The sequence below is a fragment of the Siphateles boraxobius genome, unplaced genomic scaffold (genome assembly GCF_051911475.1).
Source record: "Siphateles boraxobius isolate OS27281-9 unplaced genomic scaffold, OSU_SipBor_1 106, whole genome shotgun sequence".
NCBI classification, from domain to species: domain Eukaryota; kingdom Metazoa; phylum Chordata; class Actinopteri; order Cypriniformes; family Leuciscidae; genus Siphateles; species Siphateles boraxobius.
The window spans coordinates 596,678-621,235 of record NW_027508707.1 but is presented as its reverse complement, the minus strand read 5'-3'; the positions used below and the strand labels follow the sequence as shown (position 1 = coordinate 621,235).

At 39.1% G+C, this 24,558-nt stretch overlaps 1 protein-coding gene and 1 pseudogene across 7 annotated transcripts; one reads left to right on the top strand and one right to left on the bottom strand.

The window, feature by feature from the left end:
• Positions 1-140: 140 nt before the first annotated feature.
• On the top strand, positions 141-23,303 carry LOC143755684 (NACHT, LRR and PYD domains-containing protein 1 homolog). Of its 7 annotated transcripts, none has more exons than XR_013209464.1 (14): positions 155-294; positions 1,924-1,985; positions 6,528-6,599; positions 6,766-7,014; positions 7,948-7,992; positions 8,136-9,855; positions 9,976-10,059; positions 10,183-10,239; positions 10,639-10,902; positions 13,318-13,404; positions 15,139-15,225; positions 21,903-21,946; positions 22,122-22,967; positions 23,005-23,303. XR_013209464.1 is itself a non-coding variant. In XM_077247133.1 (12 exons), the coding sequence occupies exons 3-11, from the start codon at positions 6,581-6,583 to the stop codon at positions 15,221-15,223; spliced, it is 2,610 nt and encodes an 869-aa protein (XP_077103248.1). In that variant the 5' UTR covers positions 141-294; positions 1,924-1,985; positions 6,528-6,580; the 3' UTR covers positions 15,224-15,225; positions 15,463-16,051. The 7 variants fall into 7 exon arrangements, 4 of the variants coding, with proteins under 4 accessions (XP_077103248.1, XP_077103250.1, XP_077103249.1 ...); XR_013209470.1 differs by having other exon boundaries at positions 22,167-22,967; positions 23,005-23,103; XR_013209448.1 differs by lacking the exon at positions 1,924-1,985.
• LOC143755287 (zinc finger BED domain-containing protein 4-like) lies at positions 3,599-4,830 on the bottom strand (annotated as a pseudogene).
• Positions 23,304-24,558: the final 1,255 nt, after the last annotated feature.

Genomic DNA, 24,558 nt, shown 5'->3' with positions numbered 1-24,558 from the left:
GTTTTAGGGGTACAATATTTATGTATTGCCTTTCATGTCCATTTATAGTCTTTACACATCAGCTTGGATACTTGCATGGTTAAAAAACGAATTTCTAGACGCTGACGTCACTTCACTTCAGGTCGTCACGTGGGTCACCCGCTCGGTAAGACGCTCAAAAGTACAAGAAGGAAGTTCAGGAGAGGCGTGTCCACAAACTACTTTCGATCTCTAGTGTAGAAATGAATGTTACAAATAAATATTCGTGACAAGCTTGATATCTTAACCGTGAATACTATGTCGACTTCACTGAAGGTAAGGACAACACTGGACCGTAACTTATTGATCACTTTTCTGACATGAAGCCTCGCAGTCAGGAGATGAGTTTTACTCACTTACACGATCGATATTGTTATTGTTTTTGTAAACCGCGACTAGACGGTCAGCATAATGTGTTTTATCATTGTTACTATTTTTTATTTATTTATCATTGTTACATACTGAGAATAGGTTATTTTGAATATTCAGCAAAAAGATTGATGTGTTTTCCAGCGCGAGAGCATCCTGTCACTCACATGATGAGAGATCAACTACAAATTCAATTACAATTACATGAATACAAATTCATGCAGCGCTGCGAATCTAACAAATCTGTATTTTTATAACAGTAAAACCTCATTCCACGTACTCACAAATCACAATGTTAAACTGTGTCATGTTTATCAAAATAAAACTGATTAACAAATACCCCTACATTGGTATTTAGATACTATAGGCTTATGTTATGTTTATCGCTTATTTAATTATTGTACAAACCGACGCTGTATTAAGCAGTACAAAGTATTTAATGAGAATGTCTCTGAAACATGTTTCACTTCCCGTCGATCTTTTACTGTCTATGTTTACAATCACACCTAAAATCAAGTCCCGCCCCACAATTTTTTCTCACCTGAGAAGCCGTTTCACTTCGACAAACATCACAAAAACAACCTCCGTTTCATGCCAACTTTAATCATTTCTTGTTAACCAACAACATCCACTCTCATTCCCCATCCTGAGTTATGAGTAGGGCTGCACAATTATGGCCAAAATTATAATCACGGTTATTTTTATCAATATTGAGATCACGATGAATTATCACGATTATTTGTTGATGTTAACCAAAACAAATTTTATTGTCACATAGGCTAATTATAACTGCTTTCACATCCATATTGTGCTACATTCCTGCTAATGTACAAATATCTGCATCAAAATAAAACAGGTCCTCTAATTCACCAAAATTCAGTGTAGGCCCTATCTCCTTAAAGAATAAATAAACAAAGAAAACAATAAAGAAAATGTAGCAAAACTTCAACAGGGCACTATTTTACATTTTACATTGTGTAAATATATTTTAGGAAGCAAAATATAAACTTGCATTGTACCTGCACAATGGATGTGAATAAAACTCAAAATATACAATCAATAAAAAACAAATATTCCATAATAGAATGTAACCAAATGATAACATTTCAAGGCAGAACTATGGAAGTTAGATTAATGGATAAAATTCAGAGTCATTGTTATTTGACGCTTTAGAAACTTAAAACCTGGCTGTGGTACAGTCTCAGTGATTAGTTGTGAAATCTTACTGCATAAATTGAATCTCCCACGCTGTCGCTCGCGCGCAGACACACTCGGTTTCTCTCACGCACTGTGGCTCGTGATCAGACAGTGGTTTAGGGAGCGCTAGATTTGCTTTGCAAAAAAAAAAAAAACCTTTGATACAGAGCGTTCTGTGAAATGGAATGACGCATTTTAAATATCGCTCATCGTGAATTTGATCGTGGGAAGCCAAAATCGTGATCGTGATTAAAATTCGATTAATCGTGCAGCCCTAGTTATGAGTGATTCTAAACTGACTGGTAAACTATATTTATTTTATATTTATTTTATCCCCAGCTTTTTCTGGAATTCAGAATCCCTGACAACATTCAAAAGACAGCTGAAAACTCATCTCTTCTGTGAGCACAAACCTTTTTTAATTTGGTAATTTCATCTGAACATCAACATTTGTGAGATTTAATCAGCCGAAAGAGGAAAATAGTGATCTATGACATTGTATTATGTTGAATAGCAAAGTATTTTGTGTCTGTTTTTTAATTAGGGATTTGTGGATAAAATCATGTTTTATGTAAAAGTTATAGATTTTCACTTTTAAGTAAAAAGACAAAACTAGACCCTTGGGGTAAGACGAGCCACCCAGAATTGGCACAGAATGCCCAGAGCGGCATGTTGGTATTTGTATTATTATTTGTTAATTTAATAATTATTGTAATTAATATGGTTATTATTCAGTATTTCCATGAATTAGATGTACATTTCAGACATCTTTGTTTTCATTAAAACCTAGGTTAAGTGACATCATTAAATTTGCATTCATAGTTTTGTTATTATGACATATCTTCAGTTAAAACATAGGTAATTAAATATCTATTAATATTAGAGGTCGACCGATAGAGGATTTTACCGCTAACGATAGCTAGGTTGGGTCATACTTGCCGATAACCGATTAATCAACCGTTAGTTTTTAAAATTGATACTGCATAAAAACAAACATAAAACTCCAAGTAAAACAGTGCTGAACTTTATTATAAAAATAAAAAAACTGTGTTGAACCATGAAAACATGTTAAATTAAATAAATATGAATAAATATTGAAGTCAATAAAAGACATTCATTCAATCTGAAACAAAAAGTAATACTCTAAATAACAAATAAAACCAGTTACATTCAAAATGTAACTGTTTAACTTAAGCCAACTTAATGAATAAAAAAGACATTTCAAATAGGCCTAATAACAAAATTTGAACTTGTGAAACAGAAACTAGTCCTATTTTTCTGCCACCACTGCAGAGGAATAGCACTTCTTTCAATGACAGGCTCTGATAAATAGCACTCAAGCTCACTCTCAAAGCTGTTCATGTTTATCCTGTTTATCCTATAGCAATTCTGCGCTCTCTACACTGGCTGCAAGTCCGATATCGAATTGACTTCAAAATCTTAACTTTCACCTACAAAGCCCGTTGTAATCAAGCCCCCAAATAACTCTGACTTGGTCGTACCTCACAATCCACCCAGATCGCTTCGGTCTAGAGATCAACACCTTCTGTCCGTCCCTCGATCTCGCTTACGATGCAGAGGTGATCGAGCTTTTGCAGTGGCTGGCCCTAAGTTGTGGAATAACCTGCCACTACATGTTAGAACTGCTTCTACATTAACTGAATTCATATCCATGTTTAAAACTCATCTTTTCTCTTGTGCTTTCAATTCTTCGTAGCTCTACTGTGCTTATTGTCTTAATCTTTATTTAAATTTTTCTATCAATTTTTTTCCTTCCTGTTTTTCTTTCATGTACAGCACTTTGGCCAACCAAGGTTGATTTTAAATGTGCTTTATAATTAAAATTTGATTGATTGATTGACACAGCTGTGGCACCAAGGACCCGGGCATACAGACTGTCCAGTAAAGTGGGCTGATGGATTCTCTGCGTCTTTGTCTCTGGACCGAAACCCTCGTCCTGCTCCAGTCCTTCTGGTGCAGGGCTCGGATCTTCTTCTCTGAGCTCGCTAAGCTCTTATTCAGCTTCCTCCTTTAGCCACAGTTTTCCTTTCTCAAGTGTTTCTTCAGACGCAAAGGCACGGGCCTTGTATGTAGGATCAAAAAGTGTTGCTAGGACCAGAACTTTTGTCTCTTCTGCCTTGGAAAACCCCTTGGTCAGGCTGTCAAGCTTGGTTTTGATCCCTACTAATGATGGACCCTCTGGCTGCAGCATCAGCTTCAGAACAGACACACTGGGGATAATGCATCTTGCTGAAGACTCAGAGTTGCTCATCTCCATTGTGACTTCTTCTATGGGAACCAGTGTGTCAATAAGTTACTGACAAGGTCCCACTGTGTGGCAGATAAGCCACTGATATGCCCATGTTCACTAGCGTACACATTCAGTGCCCGTCTCGGTTCATACATTCTTTGGAGGATATGAAGTGTTGAGTTACATCGAGTCGGGACGGCCTGGATGATATTGTGTTTTGGGACACCCAGCTCCTCCTGAATGGTTCTTAGCCTCTGTTTGGCCAATACTGTAGAGTGGCTGAAGTGAGTTGCACAGCTTTTTAATATGGCAATAATGTCGAGGACAGCTCTCTGACAGATAGGCCATCACTGATAATGAGCTGAAGGGTGTGAGCAGTGCAGCTTAAATCAGGAAGTTCAGCCAGGTTCATTCATTTTACCATGTTTGCTCCCGCATCTCTTAGGACAAGAACAACACGGTCTGTTGCAATATGCCAATCTTCTAACATGTTCAGGAAGGTTTCTTGAATATAACTGGCTGTGTGTGATCCAGTCATGGGCTTGACATTTATCACCACTTGCTTTCTAGACCAGTCCTCAGAAATGAAATGCGCAGTTCGGCTCATCAGGGACCCTGTAGTTCCAGACCAACAGTCAGTTGTGAAGGCCATGAATGGGGCCTTGTCCTTCGTCACTATACTTTTCACTTTTGTCAAAACTCTGGAATATGTTTCATCAAGCATCTTTTTTCTGTAGAACTTCTCATTTTTAATCCGGTACCATAAGGGACATGAACCTCTTAAATCCAAGGTCTGAATCCACTGAAAATGGTTGGTTGTGAGTGGCAATCATTTCAGCAGCGTCAATTTTGATAGACCTTGGATCTGTATCCTTCCACCCTGTCTTGCTTTCAAACAGTTGAGACACTGATGGCTGAGAAGGATCTTTCATGCCCCTTTTTCCTCGAGCCTCTTCATGGACTTCTGGATGTATGTGCTTCAGATGACTCCACATGTTCGTAGTAGGGCTGCACAATATATTGAAATTATCGAAATATCGCAAATGTATATATCGCGATATGCATATCGCGATGGCTTGCAATAACTGGGTCATGAACAAAAGACAGAGAGACAATCACTCTGCTCTTGGCTGAATAACTTTTGTAGCTTTAATAAAAATCAGTATATATTTAATTCATATAGTGAAAACTAAGCAGCGTTTTATATTTACATGTGATTATTCAGTTTCTGTTGTTAAATAATCCTAATGTAGGATAACCTGAAACCCTGAACCCTGTGGTTTACACTGAGGTTAAAATAACACTTCTTATGCTACAGTAAAACACTGATGATCTTTCAGAAGCTGCAGGGATGTTTTCTTGTCACAAAAAGATTGTGAAACACGTGGTTATATAATTTTAAATATATTTTAAGTTTATTTTACACACTTTAAGCATTATCGTATCGCATATCGAATATCGCATTATTTAATGAGTTATCGCATATCGCACTTTGCTTCAATATCGTGCAGCCCTAGTTCGTAGTATTTTTACCTGTAGATGTTGATGCCCCCACGATGATTATTTTGTCACAGATATTACACTGTGTTACTTCAGTAAAATACTCCCACACTGGTACTTTCTTTAAAGCATTTGCCATCTGAAAATAATTTAAACATTATAGCCTATGTCAAATGTGTGTTTCTTTAGCTAGAATGCTTTGCAAGTCCAATTTGTTAACAAGGATTTATTAGCTAGCTTACATGAACTATGTGTATTATGCAATATACATTTTTGCAGCATGTATTAATTTAAAAATGTATTAGTACATGTTAATAAACAAACAAACAATGAGCAATACTTATACAGCAGTTATTAACCTTTGTTAATATATACTTATATACTATGTTAATAATACATAGTATATTAACTATGGTTAATTATTGTAATATGGGATTTTATTGTAAGTGTTATTTCATATAAATCCAAACAGTCATGCTTAAAGATGGCCAACTTTAAATATCTACAACGCCAGAGCATTGAAATGACATAAATATTACATGTATAGTCTCACACTTTTGCTTCTATTTTATAACACTTGATGATTAATAAATCAAAATAACATAATATGTATTAAAGCGATGAAAAAAACGAAATCGAATGCTTTTCTGATTTATTTGTTTTTTTCGGCTGTATGAACATTTCAGTTTGCTATCTTACGTTTCTAGCTTTAAATATGCAACTTCCCTGCATAATGAATGCATAAAAGTGACCAGCTGGATATAAACTAATGTAAATAGATTGTAACAATTGTGACATTAAATATCTGGGTCAGATTTACATTTATTTTTGTCAGTGTTTTAACCGCTGGGTTGGGGCTGGAGCCTGCACTATATCTCTACATATCTCTATATCCATTATCATGCCATGTCATGACAGAACTATACAATATGAAATTTGACAATACTGAGTCAAAAACAGAAGTTGACTGATACATTTATTTATCAGAGAAAATTAATCAACCTCCTATGTCTCTACCATTTTGTTTTGTGACTGTATGTTCAGTAAAGGCCAAATTTGGGTTGTGCATGTTAGATTAATGTTTGTACATGCCACTTAATTTACTGCATACCAATAGTGTAATCTTTGACCATGGGTCACAAAAACTCTCTTCAACCATCTCACACTATGTGCATTATGTTTCATTTCCTAGAGGACAACTTAAGACAGCTCTCTACAACACGTCATAGACACTTATGAGACACCATGGACCAAGTCTCAGAGTGTAAGTAGTTACCACAGTAAAAGCAGAGATAGTCATATGAAAAGAAAATCCCAAAGTGAAGTGGCCCAAATAAGTACTTGCTACACTATAGAATATGCCGTTCTTGAATCTTGTGAAATCACGTTCTTCCTTGTGAGCAGTTATCATGTTATTATCTCTCTACCAGGTGCTCGGTTTGTGGACACACACTGGCCAATACTTGTCCAGAGAGTAAATGCGGTGATGCGTATAGCGGAAGACCTGCGGCGCGGTGGCATGCTGCACTGGGAGGCATACTGTAAGATCGAAGCAGCAGATACTAACCAGGAGAAAATGAGAGAGCTTTATAAAGTGTTGCACTCTGGAGGAGGCAAGGTTAAATCTGCCTTTTATTCTAGCCTGGAAAAGCATGAGCCATATCTGGTTAATGACTTAGGTAAGAGCACACTAATTTTGGCTATTATACCACATGTGTCTAGACCTACAGTAGGTACTGAGATATGTACTGTTAAAATATGTACTTTTACAGGCATTGCAAAAATTGCAAAAGCTCTTGTAGAAACCTTAAATATTTTGTATTAACTTTCCATCTTGTTAACTTATTTCTGTCAGGACCACTATCGTCAAAAACGATTGACAATTAGCATGTATTTGGGATTGGTGGTCTGGTTCTGTTCTGGGCAGCCTAGCATGGATAAGAGCAGGAGAGCAGCAATAACACCCTTTATGGTAAACAGAACAGAACCAACATGAATGTATTGCAGATATCATTAATGTCAATATTTTAATGTACAACACAATTCGAGAATTTAGTCTGACTCAAAGGGGAATCAGAATGCCAAATCCTGACTGACGAGAGGTGGAGCTGGGGAGGGAGGAGGGTAATTCGCTCTTGAGAAACGCGACAGCTGCTGATAATACTGGAGGAGCTTATATATGAATACAGTGATGGGCGTCGTATTCCTATAGGTAGATGTGGATCAGCTGAGAGTCTTTGCTTTTCAAACTGGAAGTAGAAAATTGCTCTAAAAAAATGCAAAAATAACTAATTTCCACTTATGGATAGACTTTATGAGTACTTTTAGTGTTTTCAATGATGTGCAGTCTGTATGTATTTGTTCCCATCTCAAAAAGTGTGTATCACCAATTCTGTTAGTTTAGGGCAGTTGTGGCACAAACCTTACATTGGGTGGTGGTCTAATAAATTTGTTCAGCAATAGATAGACAGACAGATAGATAGATAGATAGATAGATAGATAGATAGATAGATAGATAGATAGATAGATAGATAGATAGATAGATAGATATCAATATCAATATATCAATTAATAAATCAATTAATGTATCAAGTGTGTCTAATGTTCTACAGGCTCCACAGGACATCAAACACACACTGAAAACACACATTCCTCAGGTGACTGATGAATTTTATACTAAAAAGTTTTAAATATTGCACTCCATCCATCTCATAATTTAGTTGGTATTTGCCTGCTCTGGAATTTCCTACTGTATTATAATCAGAAAAAAACTAACTCTGAACATTGACCGTTTCTACAGAAATCAGCCCAGTGATACACAAATATATGAAGCGGATCTGCAGCGAGTATCATTATGTGACTGAGTATAACTCACTGCCTGGTGAACATGTGCTGCTGTCTGAGCGCTTCACACAACCTCTGATCCTTCAGAAACATAGAGATCGAAAAGAGCGAGAAGAAGAGATCCGCTCCAGTGGAGAGAGCTTCCAGCAGGTCCTCAGCTCCAGGAGCAGTGGAGACTCTGTCCAGCTCAGCTCTCTGTTCGACCCAGATGACAGCGGGATCAGTCCCAGTTCTGTGATACTGCAGGGAAATTCTGGAAACGGGAAATCTTTCACTGTGCAGAAGATCATGATGGACTGGGCATCTGGTGACCTCTACAAAGGGCGGTTTGATATTGTGTTCCACTTAAAGTGTAAAGAAATAAATCGCATTCCAGGCGAGAAGAGTTTGGTGGAGATCTTGAGCTGCAGTTGTAGTTTAACATCAGATGAGATCTCACAGATTTTACAGCAGTCGCCAGAGAAGGTGCTTGTGGTCATTGATGGATTTGATGAGCTGAAACTCACACAGGACATTAATGACACGTCAGCACACACTGATCTGCTTCAGAAAGCCCGACCTGTGGACACTCTTTGTGCCCTGCTGAGGGGTCGAATCCTGCCAGAGTCTTTCCTGCTGGTCTCCTCCAGATCTACAGCTACGGACACACTCAGTAATCTGCTCAAAGGACCTCAGCGTTTCTCTGAGATTGTGGGATTTTCGGAAAAAGGGGTGGAGGAGTACTTCCAGAAGTTTTTTCAAAATGAGCAACTTTACAGGGAGGCTTATACATATGTGAAGGCAAATGAAACCCTCATCACTGCCTGCTCAATCCCTGTCATCTGCTGGATCATTTGCACAACTATCCAGGAGCGATTCAAATATGGTGCATGTGCGACAAGCGGTCTGGAAACCACCACCTCCATCTACGTGGACTTTGTGTGCACTCTTCTGAAGCATCACTGCCAGGATTTGAGTCAGTCCGTCCCGACCCTGCTGAGGAGTCTGGGTCAGCTGGCAGAGAGAGGGATGCAGGAACAGCAAGTCCTGCTGGATGAGAAAAGTGTGAATGAAACCATTTCAGACCCGGATGGAAATCCATTCTTGTGCAAGTTCCTGTTTAAGAGACGAATCTACCAGGAGACGATGTTCAGTTTCATGCATCTCAGCTTTCAGGAGTTCTTCTGTGCTCTGTACTATGTCCTTCTGGATGAAGAAGAGTCCCTGGGGAAACTTGGAAGGTTTTTCGATGATATTTTCACAAGACCAGCTGTGATGCAATTTGCATTTGGTTTGTTGAATAAGGATGTGAGACTCACAGTTGAAAAACATGGTCTGTTAATTCGTCCAAAAACACAGGCTGATCTGAAAGAATGGATTTTGAAAAAGATCAAAAGTCAAAATCAAGGTTGTTCCTTGTTTTCGGAAACAGTTTTAGTTCTTCACTGTCTCCATGAACTTCATGAAGAAGACTTTGTGGAAGAAGCAATGGGATCCTGGAAAAAGATTGATCCACGTGGTAAATTGCTCACAAGAAGGAATATAGAATATGGCAAATTGCTGAGAAGAACAGACGTATGTGCCCTGCTGTACTGCTCTCAGTGCTGTCAGAGCATTGAAGAAATTTCTAATTTATATTTGTTATCGGAAGATTTGTCTATGATTTTGCCTGTACTTCACAAGTTTAAAGAAGCAAGGTAAATGCTTTAGTCTAAAACAGATATTTAGTGGATATAATTAATATCTAATCTATAATTAGCTATTGCAAGTTAAACTTACTTAGTCTGTACAGTGATGTTCTGTATTTTATTTTGAAGATTGACTATAAGAGATCCATCAGACTCTGATTTCGTTGAACTGATCTACGCTCTCGCGAGAGGACAGACCCTGAGCTCACAGCGGTAATGTTTAAAAATATATTTTATACATTTTAATGTGTTTTATGCACACATGCTAAGGTCCTTTAATGTTCTTTTGTTTAACTTTTTAGTTAATGTGTGTTTTTTCTGTGTTTTGGTTTGCAGTGTTTGTGTAACCACTTACCGCTCACTTTTTCTGTCAATCAACAAAGAGCCGTCCAGGTGAAGAACAAGTGAATTTTTTAATTTTTCTTTTCATCAAAATAGTTTTTCTTATCATGATTACCAGAAATAATTATATGATTAATATGTTTTGTATAACCAATTATATCATCATCTTGTTCTTCTGTTTATCTGGCCTACTTGGTCTCCGCAATCTAATAGATTATAATTCTTATAGTAATAATGCAACTAAATTGGTCTCCCCAAAACAGTTAAAATAAAATAAGGTACACACTTTTATCTTTTTTGACTATTGCTAATGATGCAGATATTGGCTGGTGCCCAACCAACCACCAATTAATCAACAAAATCAAAAAAAGATATTTTAAGCAAGAAATTATTGACTTAATAGACACAACTGTTAATATTTGAATCTTTTTTTTTATTATTATTTAATAGTATCTGCATAGAGATTGGCCGGCATCCCCATCCGGATTTGCTATCATTCAGTCTCATCTTTCCACACTCAGAGATAATCAACATCGACTGGACCAGACTTTTTCAAATAATAATTCACCAAAGGGATTCAGATGCATTACTGTCATTTCTCTATTCCTTCTCGAACCTGAAAAAGATGGAAATGAGTGTGAAGTGTCTAACTGAGATGTGGTCAGTTTGGACCCTCAAGTTGACCCAGAATTGCCCCAGTCTAACCGAACTCACGTGAGAAACATCTGAAATCACCTCTGTCCTGTTTCTATGTGAATGTGTCTGTTAATAACAACTGTGTATCTAATGTTCAAAGGGATAGTCCATCCAAAAATGGAAATTCTGTCATCATTTACTCACCCTCATGTTATTCCAAACCTGTTTTCCTCTGAGGAACATAAAATAAGTTATTTTAAAGAATGCTTGTGTAACACACAGTTTCAGATCCCATTGACTTCCATTGTTTGGACAAGAAATGTTTGAACCAAAACGTCTCAGGTTACGACTGTAACGTATGTTCCCTGAGAACAGGGAACGAGACACTGCGTCAAGCGCTATGGGGAACGCCTTCGCATGAACCGGTGTCTGAAACGCTTGTCTAATCACGACAATCCTATTGGCCGGCAACAGCCTATGACATCATCAGAAGTGCGACCCGAAAGTATATAAGGGGAGCCTGGAGAGCTTATCATCTGAAGGGACAGTTCAGCAGGCATCCCGAGGCATGGCGACGAGATGCAGTGTCTCATTCCCTGTTCTCAGGGAACATAGGTTACAGTCGCGTCAAGCACTATGGGGAACGAGCTACCCATGATGCCATGCTGAGGGGAGTGCATGCCAAATTATGGCTGTGACAAAAACGTCAAAAACCGGCAGTTTTACTGAAATGCCAAAACACTCCCCCTTCGGATCACATACAGGTGACAGAATTCCCTACGGCCACTGCCCAAGCTATAATCCTCAAAGAGGCCTCTGATACAATGGAGGCCAACCAAGCCCGCTCAAAGGCTCTGGAACCACCAACTTCCATGGGAAAGGTTGCTTTAAGGAAATATGGCCAGGGGCTCCAAGGAATCCCGTCCAGTCACTTTCTGATCAACCCCACCTGCCACCAAGGAGGCTGACCTGGTCTAATTAATGACCTAGTCTTGCCAACAACCTATCTGTTTCCTGAACAGAGTCTCTAACATATTTTCCCCACCTGTGGAGGCATCCGATAGGGAGGACTGCAGATAGTGGCAGTGATCGCTCACAGACCGGATCAAAGAGACGGGCATCCTGGAGAATAGAACTCAGCATAGAGCTTTCTAACCCTTGCGAACGAGGGGAGTAACTCTACCCAAACCTAGATCTACACAGTGCTTCAGAGCCATGTGGAGGCTGGGCACTCTGAAAGGGACCCTAATAGGGGAGCACCTCCAGCTCTAGGGCTGATCTACCAGGGAGGCCTCGTGAGAGCCCTTTGACCTTCCGACCAGACTCAGGGAGCTAAGTATTCATACAGAACAATCCTGAGATAGATTCTGGAACACTATACTCAAAACCTGATAAGTATTGACCAGGCTGTGGGTTAGGTTTTGCCTTAGCAGTCCTAAGCATCCAACTTGTTGGGGGTCCGCCTTCAAGGACTGTGAAAGGCCTAACTACTTGATAGCAGGACTGTTTAGCAGAGCTAGCCACAGAAGTCTGGTGATCTCACAGACATCTCTGTGGGCCTGGTTATACTTATTTCACATTGCCAACAGGTAGTGTACTCAGCAAAAAATGCTATCGACCCTTTGAAGCAAGGGGAGTACACTTATGCTACCAGATTCATCTAGGAAGCCTACTGTAAGGCCTACAACTTTGAAAAGTCACGGGCGTCGGCCTGGGCATTGCGATAGGGAGGACTAACACTATTCGCCTCACTAGTGAAGGCATGTGATAGGGAGGACTGCAGATAGTGGCAGTAAGCACTCAAAGACCGGTTCATAGAGAGACGGGCATCCTGGAGAGTAGAACTCAGCATAACGCTTTCAAAGCCCTTACAAACGAGGGGAGTGACTCTACTCGATCCTGGATCTACACAGTACTTCAGAACCCAGTCTGAAAGGGATCCTAATAAGGGTAGTGCCTCCAGCTCTAAAGTTTACATTGCCAACAGGCAGTGTACTTAGTGTACTCCCTTCGAAAGGGAACTGTTTTATTACCAGCATTATTCAAAATATCTTCTTCTGTGTTCTGCAGAAGAAAGAAAGACACAGGTTATGAATGACATGGCAGCGTTTATTTTATCTTAGTGAACTAGCCTTTTAAGACATTAAAAGGCTATGAATTAATGACACTGATTACACAGTCACACACCTTTGAGGAATTAAAACCTTAGAAACACAAAATGGTTTAGTAAACAAAAGATCTATTGTATTTTTTATTTTTTATTATTTTATTAATTTGTATTTATTGATTTATTTTGACAGTTTAGCAGTTTTGCAATGCTCTTGCTATATCAGATAACCTTACAAAGCAAATGAAACCGCCCATCTGTAGTTCATGGCCTTCATCCATTTAAACTGTTATGCAATTGTATAAATGAATGTGCAAGAAGCAAATGTGAAGAATGACATTATGAATCTTATTCATTTTATCTTTATAATGTGATTCCACATCTAGGGTAAATGCTGGCTTTTTACTGGAGGATGGAATCGAGATCTTGAAGAGCTCAAACACAAGACCAAGTTGTGCGATGACATTTAACGGGTTTGTATACCAAACGTTTGAGAATTGATGAATTAAAGGCCATGTTGCAAGGTTAATTTTTCAACGAATTTGTGCAATTTGCTTGTTGGTAATAAACATTTAAACACTTATCCATTGTATTTTATGTTGTTGGGTATCACAAAACGGAATATAAAACGAAAAAGTAGGTACTATCTTACAGCGGTTTGCAACGATTCTCCTTTCCCCCACAATGCATTGCATTACGTCACCTCGGGGAGAGAATTTACCAAAGACCGCCTTGAGAGCACTGAGAGTGACTAGAGAGAGACGAGTAGTAGACGAGATTATTCAGATGGCAGATTATAGATAAATTAAATAGATAAATACATAGATATAGATAGATATATAGACTAGATATATAGATAGACAGACAGATATATATAGATATAGATAGATAGGCTAATATATGCGGCAACTACACATCCAATGGCGCGGGCGCCCCTGACGTGCGACCAACTCTACGTTGTCAATCTACCTACTATATATTTATATCTATTTATCTATCTAGCTGCTAGCTATCTATGCTAATGTTATGCAATCTGCTTATCTCTCTCTATACCGCCCACACAAGCACCTGACAAACACAGCGACAGACACGCGGCGGCTACGTTTGCAACAACATTTTCACCGGAGGAAGAGATAAACGCTTATGGTGTGTTCACACCGAACACGAATAGAGCGTCAAATACGCGTGTAGTTAGACGCTTGAACATTCGCTCGAGTTCAAATTTTTCAACTTGCGCTGAAGATGTTCGCGGCAAACGCGTAGCCCAATTCGCGTCATTCGCGACGCCCGGCGCGAATGATGCGTCTATTCGCGTCTTTGCATTGACTTTGTATGTAATCTACTCGCGCAAATAATTAAATTCGCGTTCGGTGTGAACACACCACGCCCATATAGCTAGCATGATGCCTTCTATTTCTAGATGACAAAGACAAAGTTTACCAGTACTACGACACTATGACAAAGGTTACCGGTACTTATCTGAACTAACGTCGTAATCACTGCCACTGGATAAAAAGACAGATTTTTCACTCGGTGCTATTCAATGACGGTAAAAAAAAAAAGTATCGTTATTGTGCACTGCTGCTCGTAGACTAGCTCCAGTGCTCATTGCTGCGTTGCCAAATGATAGCAACTCACCAGGACACTTCACAAACTCTCCACTCATTCCACTCAGACCATGAATTTAATTGGCTTTAACGGCCATCAGTTCTTGGCAATTCCTCATTTGCCCTCTCACGTCTGGCAGGTTAGAAATCATACGGCTGCGGGCTATCATACATGTTGGCTCTTGCGACCTCTTCCTCATCCCAGTCAGTCGCCATAGTTCTAATACTAGACTGAGGCTACCTTTCCTCCACTTCACCCCAACGTGACGTCATCATCGAATTGCGTAAAAAAAACCTGTTACTACCAAAAACGTAAAAAAACTGGTCTTTAAGACCATTTTTGAGACATTTTAAAAATGATATACATATCTTGAGTGATTTATGTACCCATTAATCGACAGTGGTGGTTAACCTGCAACATGGCCTTTAAGTTTTCTTTGCATCCACACTAGATCTTCTTATTCATTAACAATTCAAATGTTGGTCTGTTTCTTACACAAATTATTGTTATAACAATGATTACACTCCATTAAAAGCAAATATCAGGTTTGTTAAAGACTCTGTACTGATGCTGTGCTTTTGTGCTTTCTGATTATGAAGGTTTGTTTGCAATGAACAGTCAAATTGCACCCAGGAGGGGAAGATTCTTGTGAATAACCAGGTCTTTTGCATGGAGACTTTGTGAAAGTAAGTTAAGACTGAGATTAACACTAAGAATGCACCAATAAAAAAAGAGAACTGTAATATGATACGAGCCAGTAACACAAACGATTTGTACAATTCCACTTGAACATCGCATACTAAATGTTTTTAGTACAATAGCAAATGATCATAGTGTGAGTTGTGGATCCTATCCTACTGGTCAGCTTTTTCATATTTCTACTTGTTTTGTCATGATTTATCACTTGTGTCTCCATTTGTAAGGCCCTGGTTTTGGGACTAATGGTACAGCTTTACAGGATCTTTACCTTGAGCTGTGGATGGAAGTAAAGACATCAAACAACTCTGAAGTCATTTACATGCATTGTAATCATAATAGTTGTGTGTCAATTTGTTTATATAGTGTTTTTCCAAGCAGCGTTACAGAGTTTTACAATGTTGATGCTTTGTTCAAATTTAATACTTTAGAGCGTATGGTTTATGTGTGAAGACGATATAAAATATCAAGCACTTGAGATTTGCTTCATATATAGATCATGTGATTGTGATTGTATTAAGTGATTGTATTAAATTAAATTGTATATAGTTATTGGGGTTGTTCATTTATGCTGTGATTATAAATCTGTAAGGTTTTGTACAATTTTTTACATTTTGGTTGATTGATGTTTATTAACGTTAACGCACAGGAATGTCAAACTTCTCATTGATGTGTTTGGTGTAAACTTATGTCTTGTATAAATGTAATGGTTTCATCGAGTTTGTCGGCGGATGTGATTAACATGTTTAAAAAGATCACTAAAGATGCCTGAGATTTCTCCATGTATAAATAAAATATGATTTTTTTTATTATTAATTCTAAGTGATAATCAAAGTTGAATTTCGAAAGGAATTAAAAACTCATTTACTTACAGGTGCTATTCTAGAAATGTCCCATTCAGACAACAGCCTACAGTAGCATATTGAGTATAAACTCTTAAAGGTCCCCTGACATGAAATTTTCACTTTCTGAGGTTTTTTAACATTAATATTAGTTCCCCTAGCCTGTATTTGGTCCCCTCGTGTCTAGAATTTTCAATCGGTGTAAACCGAGCTTTGGCTATCTTTCTCTGCCTGTGAGAAAGTGAGAGCTCAGACGCGCTGATCTTGAATGACAGAAAGTGCTGTCATTGTTCACATTTTGTACTAAATAAACATTTTTCTGAAAGATGAAATGTGCTTATACAAAAACTGTGCATAAATCAGACATAATGTTGGTAATTCAGTATCATAAAAAACATCAAATACTCTTATATTTAACATGGCACACAGAAACATGCAGTTTAGCTAAATAAAGGCTGTGCAATCCATAATGCACTATATAGAGATATGTTGAAGAGTTACCTACAAAGGGTTAAGTAAGCATTGTGTATTAAACTTTTACTGTTGATATTGCAAAGTCACACTCATTTTAACACACATGCTCTAATTTTCATTGATATGCAGCATGAACTACAGATAAGACAAATAAATATGAGTTATGACAGATAGGTGCCCAGCTAACAAACTTTTCTTTGGATTAAGGACCATCAGATATTTTGCTGTATTTCTGCTCTCAACAATATGTAGAGATTAGCTGCACTGAATGGATCTGTAGGAGCATCCCATCCATCTTCCTCCAGTAACAGACAGCACAGATCAAAAACTGTTTCATCACAAGGGAACTGACCCTTGGGGGTGCAATCTTCCTGACACAAGGCCGCTTCGTCCATGTCAATTAATTTGAGTCTATCTTCGGCATTGTGCAATCCTGGAAGAGAGAACATCACTATCGGACGTCCTGATGCTGCATCATTTCCAGATCATGCTCTGATTTTGTGGGAATTCCATGTATTTACAACCTCATCAAGTTCGTCCTGTAAAGAATAAAGAAATACAAAATAAAAAAAAATGTACAGAGAAATAAAGCATAGCCTACTTTAGGTACATTGCACAATAGTGTGTTGTATGCGTAATTATATAGCTATTTACAAGATATAGTTTAGCAAGTGCTAGCCTACTATATCAATACTAGTTCTAAAATCCATTGCCGTTGTTAGCCTACTAGATACTAGTTCATTGTTTATCTTGGCTGTTAGCAGCTAGGCCTGGAACTGTTTTTTTATGGTAACCCACATGAAAAAACACTATAGTAATTTATAGTAAAAATACTATAGTGTTTTTGAACCACACTATAGTAAAGTACTTGATTTAATTTGTTGTGGCAATTCTATAGTTGTTGTGGTAATATAACAATATAACAACTATAGTAATATAAACAAATTACTTTACCCAATACTACTAAGTTTTTACTATAGGGTATATTATACTAAAATACACTACAGTTTACCGTAGCACAAACTAAAGTATACCACAGTATGCAGTTGTCAGTTCACTATAGTTAACACTACACTACAGTATAGCATTCATTAGCAAATTGTTAATACTTTAGTATATACAGTAGGCTATACTACAATTGAATTTACTATAGTAAATACTACAGTATTTTTTCATGTTAGAAATGTCATAGCTTAGCTATTAAACTATATTAGGTCTACAAAATGTCATTTTACAACAAGACATACCTGAATAAGGTTAAGGAAGCAGAACTGGATCAGACTTTAATCCAAAAAGTCTCCGCTAAAGTGTCCATCACTGATTAATGTCTGGAAAAGGTTCATCCAAAACTGTGCGCTCTGCTTACGGAGGATACCCACAACTTCTTATTCCATTCTTATTCAGTGCTATAACAGAAGTAATGAAAAACATTAAACTTTCTCTCAATTAAACAGGAGTAATTTTACAGAAGTATTCAACAGATTCAAGCCTCCTCTTTTTTTCTCTTCATTCATCCTCTTGGTCTCTGCATTTGGTTTTCTCAGCTCTCTTTTCTCTCTGCTTGACGAGAGAACCCTCATATCTTTGTCGTGCTGCTTTACAGCTGGCAATCATTCTGGGAGTGATCTGAACTTTCTTAACTCCTCCAACACTTGAGACATAATCACAAACAAGTCTCTGTGATGCATAGCTGATGTCCTTTTTGTGTTCAGTGCTCATGGCTGCATTCACAGAAAATCCTCGTTCCACAGTAGCCTGACCATGTGACAAAAGAAGCACAATTTTTACTACCTGCCATAGGTATTTGAATTCAGCTTTACCTTGCAAGGTTTCAGAGAAAAAATGGTCAAGGGTGTGTGACTGAATATTAAAGTCCCTAAACCTTGACAGGTTTCTAGCCACTTCTTCTTTAATGAAGGTTGTGTACTGCATTTGAGCATCATCACACTTGCTTTTTGGAAATCTTTTTAGCTCAACTAAATGGTTCAGAAGCCTTTTGAACCTTCGTTCGCATCCATCAGGATCATGGGCCATGGCCTTGGGGTTAAGGCAGGTAGTCTGTCTCACAAAACTGGAGCGAATGGGGGTTTTATCCAAAAGTCTCTTTAAGAGTTGAAGGAAACACCGCCTTGCATCGCTTCTGAATTCCCAAATACTTTTTTCCACTCACTTTCCCCGCCATTTGTCCGAGAGATCTGTCTGTGGAAAATCCAAGTTCTACCTTAGCTAGACCTAATTGATCCTCATCTTTCATTTCATACTTGGACATTCTCAGTGGGTCTGTCATTGTCTCCATTACATTAGTTTTAAGTACTCTACTCATTACAGCGGAGATCATGTCTACCCAGTCTGAGGTCATAAATGGGATTGTGGGGCAATCAGTCTGATATGTTTGTAGATAGCCTTGCACATGTTTTGCTACATAGACAAAGAAATGCAACTTTGCAGGGAGTAGTAGATCCTCACAAGCTTCTTTCACTTCTGTGAATGTTTTACACTTTGGAGTGGTAAACTTCTTGTCTGCTTCTACGGTTTTCACAAAGGTTCTTAGATGAGGCAACACCTCTAACGCTCTTGAAGAAACCACCACATTTTCCACCCATCTGTGAGAGCAGAACTTCTTTGGAAACAGTGATGAACCAGTTATTGTGACATAATCATCCCTTCGTGCAGGTGTATCATGAAACAGGTGATAAAATGCAAGTAACTGGTTGTCAATGTGCCAATTAGTTTCAAGGAAGACGTTTCGAAATGCATTGTGTACACTATGTAAGGAACATGTCCCAATATCAATCAGTTGTTTGTCTGTACATTCAGCCAATACTTTGATCTGAAAATCCCGGTAGAATTTAAGGTTTACATTGGGCCCATCCAATGATATCTGAAGAAGATTACTCAAATCAAGCTCTTCTGTCAGATGCTTGAAATGTTCCAGACAGTTATCTGCCTTACCATGCCCCATAAAGGCAGAATCCAAGTAGTGTGTGGAGACCTTGTTTGCAACTGAATCCAGACACCTAATGTGCACATCCATCTGCTTCAGTTGTAGTTCATCAAACAGCAAGACATACCCTGAATCTGTTTTAATTTTTTCCAGCAGTTGCAGCTTCACATAAGGAGCAATGCCATAATTAAGCATGTAGGATGAATTCTTTTCACCACAAGCAAATGATTTTGCTATCACACTGTCGGGAAACATTAGCTGGAATAACGGGGAATTGTCCTCCGCACTTTTGTTGGAATAGTGGGATGTAACACTCTTTAAAGTCCAAAGAATTTCAGCCCGCCAAGTATCATTGTTTCTGACCCAAGAATCCAAGTCCCCAGATGTTCCATGAGGTTGAGGGTTCTGCAAAAGATGTACAAATTAAATTACACCAAATATATTCAGTCATGGCAATCTAGCAAGCATGCAGTGTTGGTTGTAAAAGTTACAAAGTAATTATTTTAATGTATTCTAATGCCTTGCTTGCACTAAAAATAGTTTATATTGTAAAAATTGTTTATCACTCAAATTACAGATATAAGATATCCATAATACAGTATACAACTTATTACATAATGTATATTAAAGTTACTTTGAGCACAAAACTACCTTTGTGAAATGCATACGTTTTAATGTTGTAGGGGGAAAAAAACAGGAAAAGTTTTAACTGTGACATGGACATGACAAATAAATGTATTAAAATATCTATAGATTAATCCTTATTAAAGCTACAAATGTTATTCAATCAAGAGCAGCGAGTGATTTTATCTTTTTAATTTTATTCTTTGATTAACATTAATGATACGGACAGCAGTGGGTTTATTATACTGCTGTTTCTTTAAGACCTGACGCACATGTCGCGGATCTGTCCCAAATCCGGTTTTCTTCCAGCTATTCACCTTCATTTAAGACTTTGAACATCATTTAATACTGTGCTTACGAGGATACTCGGCAAAAATCTTCATTTTGACAATTTTCTGTTTCGTCCTCAAGTAGGCCTAATCAATACGGTAACGTTACCAGCGCGCACTGTCTGAGAAGAAGCGGCTTTTCTCTCGGTGTGTGTGTGAGAGAGTCGGGTGTGTGCAAAGAATGCTGCTTCAGACACGAATTGATTTCTACTTTGGCTCTTATCGTGCTTTAAAAGCACTTAAGTGAATGAGAGCATGATCATATGCTATAACGCAAACCAAAGAATGCCAGAAAAAACAGATGGTGCTTTAATTAAACAAAAAATATTAATCACAAAAATCAAATGCTTACCTGTTGCTTTGGGACTGTGGGGGTGAAATATTCTCGGACGGATGGTGGTTCAGTAGTGCGTGCAACTGCACTGACATGTCGCTCCCCTTGCATGTGACTCTTCAGTGCCGATTCGCCCATGTTTGAAATCTCAAGGGATTTGTGGCATATTTTACAATGTGCACGATGCACACTTTTTTGGTCTTCAAGAAGGCAATTTTGAAATGGCTCCTTTTCCAGCCATGCTGGATTAAATTTGCACTTCCTCGGCATTTCGTCGTCTTTACCATTTCGTAAATGTGCTACATGTGAGTGACGTCAGAATGAGCGAGTTAATGAGAGGCGGCCAGCAGGAGGGGGTGAGCTGAGGCGTTAATTTTGAGCGAAAAGACCGTATTATAGTTTTACAGAAAGAAAGAAATCCAGGTATGTCATTGACCAGACAATGGAGACTTCTTCTTCTTCTTCACTCACTCACTCACTCACTCACTCACTCACTCACTCACTCACTCACTCACTCACTCACTCACTCACTCACTCACTCACTCACTCACTCACTCACTCCTTGGGAGTATTACCGCCACCTACTGTACAAGACAATGAGATTGTGTGATGAGAGTGCTTAAATGGTGAAGATGATGAGGTGATTGCTGACGGGTGCAGGTGATTGTGAAGGAGGTGCAGGTGTGGGCCAAGGAGGATGCTGGGAAATGTAGTGAAGAGTTGGATGATTAACTGGTGACTGTGACACAGACAGAGAAGCTAAAGCATTGTGGGAGTGCTCGTATCAGCCTGTTAGATGCACAGCAGAAGGAGGAAGCAGCCGAAGACTGGAGACTCTGTGGATCCGGTGCAGGATCTTTGGAGAAGGCCGTGGCAGAAGCAGCTTTCACAGGAACTTCTGGCATTCCTCTTCATGTCTTATTCTGTGACCTGAAACAAGCAAACACAAAAGGTTACAGTCATAGATTACAATTAGAAGAAAACATTTTTAAAATCTTTCAAATGAAAAGTGAATATAATCTTCAAAATCATTTATAGCTGATCTTAGGCTCATTACCTTTAACCATTCATGTCGAAGGACTTTCCTCAAATAAATGCGTTGTCTTGGGCTTTCCTTCAGGAGGGATCGGATCAGGAGGCAGCATTCTGTGCAGAACGACAGAAGTGAGTCAGATTATTACCTTCAACTTTAACCTGCTGTCTTTGTGTTAAGCTGTAAGATTCAACTATTCTATAAAGTACGGTCAGAAAATCTGAAAAAAATGCTTGTATTATCCAATATCTATCTTTTGATGTTACTTTTTCGTAATTTCTTTGTTTTGTATGATTTAAATGACAGTTGGTCTTCTTTGTTGTGATGAATGCCATCTTACCGTTGGACAAGCCCGGCTCAGACCAGATGTCTTCATCCATCATTTGCCTGTCTCTTGCTTCTGGAAAGCGTCCACACACCAGCAGGAATAAGAGCACTCCCAGAGACCACACAGTCGCTGGTTTCCCGTGGTACTTGCCCTCTGTGCAGGACTCAGGCGGGCGGTAGTCTAGAGTGCCTGCAGGAAAAACAGTTGTCTGATGGGTAAGTACCATAGCATGAAATACCGTAGAATGTGGTAAAAACATCTGGTGTTTTTCATTTTCAAAAATGCTGCCTCAAATGTGAGATATGGTTTATATGACACCGATTGAACTAGCCACTAGAACTTAAGTCCCAAACTACAGGTTTGATTCATAATTCATACCACAGAATCGTTCATAGCCAGATTCCTGCAGGAGATCCCCGCACCCGAAGTCAATCAGTTTGACCTCAAGAGTTTCTGTGTTGATCAGCAGGTTCTCCAGCTTAATATCCCGGTGAAACACTCCACGGCGACAGCACATCTGAGCCGCCATTGTTGCCTGTGCCATAATAAACCGTGCTGTGTCCTCATTTAGGACGCCTTCGTGTCCGTTCCAGAAATCCCACAGATCTTCACAGGGTGAGGGACGCTCCAAGACCATGATATATCGGTCAGGCTGGTCCTGCCAGTCCAGCAGCTCAATGATCTCGGAGACTTTGGGGCCGCTATTAGCAAGGGTTAATAGGCCGACCTCTAATGGGAAGCGTGCGGGATGACCAGGCTGGAACAAAGATCATTGTTATATGAAGGTGTTGTCATTATGTTTACATATTTTAATTTGTAACATAGTGAGTGTAGCACATAGTGCACATAGTGAGCACATAGTGCATAGTGAGTGTAGCCGACTTACAATGTAGATGTATTTCATGTTATGTGGCTTTCTGGCAATTTTCACTGCCACCTGATCAACCAAAAAAAAAAAAACATTGTTACATTTCTAACATGTCAAATGCAGTAAATAGTGGGAAAATACTAAGCGGCAACCTCCCTGTCTCTCTCTTGAAACCAACACGGAAGTGAATTAAACTGCAATTCATCGCCTGGCCGCTTGAGGCTGGCAGCAAAAGTGAGCCAAATCTGTATCTCCCCCATGTTAAAATGCCCAACTTTACCGCAGAAAAAAATATGTTTACAGCCTGGTGTCTTAAGTTGTTTTGGTCTATACAGCTAATTTTGCCCTTCATGACAACTGTGAGGGGGGTGAATTTTTTTTTAGAACTCATCCGTTTAAATTATATTAAGCCTTAAAATGCTGCATAATCAAGGGCGTGGCCACTTGAGTGACAGGTGGATTGCCGCTGCTGTTTACTAGCCATTTGTCTGCTCTCTGTTAGCCATCATGTCACCTCAGCTGATTCCAGCTGCTGAACTTGTCATCTCTGCCGTGTTTGTACTTTTTCGGGATTATTTCATAGTTTATTACACGCCACCCTTACCTTTGCCCACGCCGTTGGATTCCGTCGTTGTCGACTGTCGAGAGAACAACCAGCGCTGTTCTTCAGTTGTTTTCCTCTGTGAACATGCACTCATGGATGTCTGACAATATCGTTGCTTTTGGAGTTCAGATTTAAAAACGTCTAAGATCTAGAGGCCGCACTCGTTCTGCGGTGCCGTTTATCTTACGGAGCAGATAGACTATAGTATGCTTATTTAACTTTTTAGTGTTCAATAAAAAGTACCGTCAGATTAAATCTTGCAGGTGTCAGTGCTTTCTCTCCGTCCCTTAAATGAGCGCGAATTTCTACTTCAAGTCAGCTGTCACTTTAGCGCGAGGCCAGTAGCACATTAGCACTAGCTCCTTAGCCTGAGCAAACTCGATCACGTTGAGCTAGGCGGGCGTAGTTTCAGCATCCAGGCACCTCAACTCCACCCACGTCCCGCCTTTTTGCCCATTTTCGTTTATCCGGGAGTGACGCACTGTGACGCGCTTCCAAGATGGCGACGAGCGACTCCGCCCACTTTAGGCTTTTCAAAACGCTCTTCAGAAACCAACGGGTGACGTCATGGACAATACGTCCATATTTTTTTACAGTCTATGGAAAATACCCACAAAAAGACTTGAAATGGATATAGTGAGAAAATAATTTGTTGGCTAAATATTGTAAGAACATGACAATACCTCAAGGCCGTCCTCCAAGCGTTTCCCTTGATAAACAGAGCCGAATGATCCCTCACCAAGCATTCTGCCCATTTCATACCGGCTCAAAATGTCGTCTGCAAAAAGATGATTCATTTTAGTGTCATGGACAGCAGTGAGTTTAATGTTTGAGGTCATGGCCGTAAACTCACGCTCAGTTGTCACGTCCACTCTGTTGTTGTGAGCTGGTGCTGGACGGACTGGACTGTGATGGACTGGAGCTGGAGGGGTTTGAACCTGCT

What these genes read in the sequence shown, in the direction of transcription:
- LOC143755684 (XM_077247134.1), top strand. An exon ending in TGAAAACACACATTCCTCAG is followed by an intron (nt 7,993 to 8,135) that starts GTGACTGATGAA and finishes CCGTTTCTACAG; the next exon opens with AAATCAGCCCAGTGATACAC. An exon ending in CCCAGTCTAACCGAACTCAC is followed by an intron (nt 10,903 to 13,317) that starts GTGAGAAACATC and finishes TTCCACATCTAG; the next exon opens with GGTAAATGCTGGCTTTTTAC.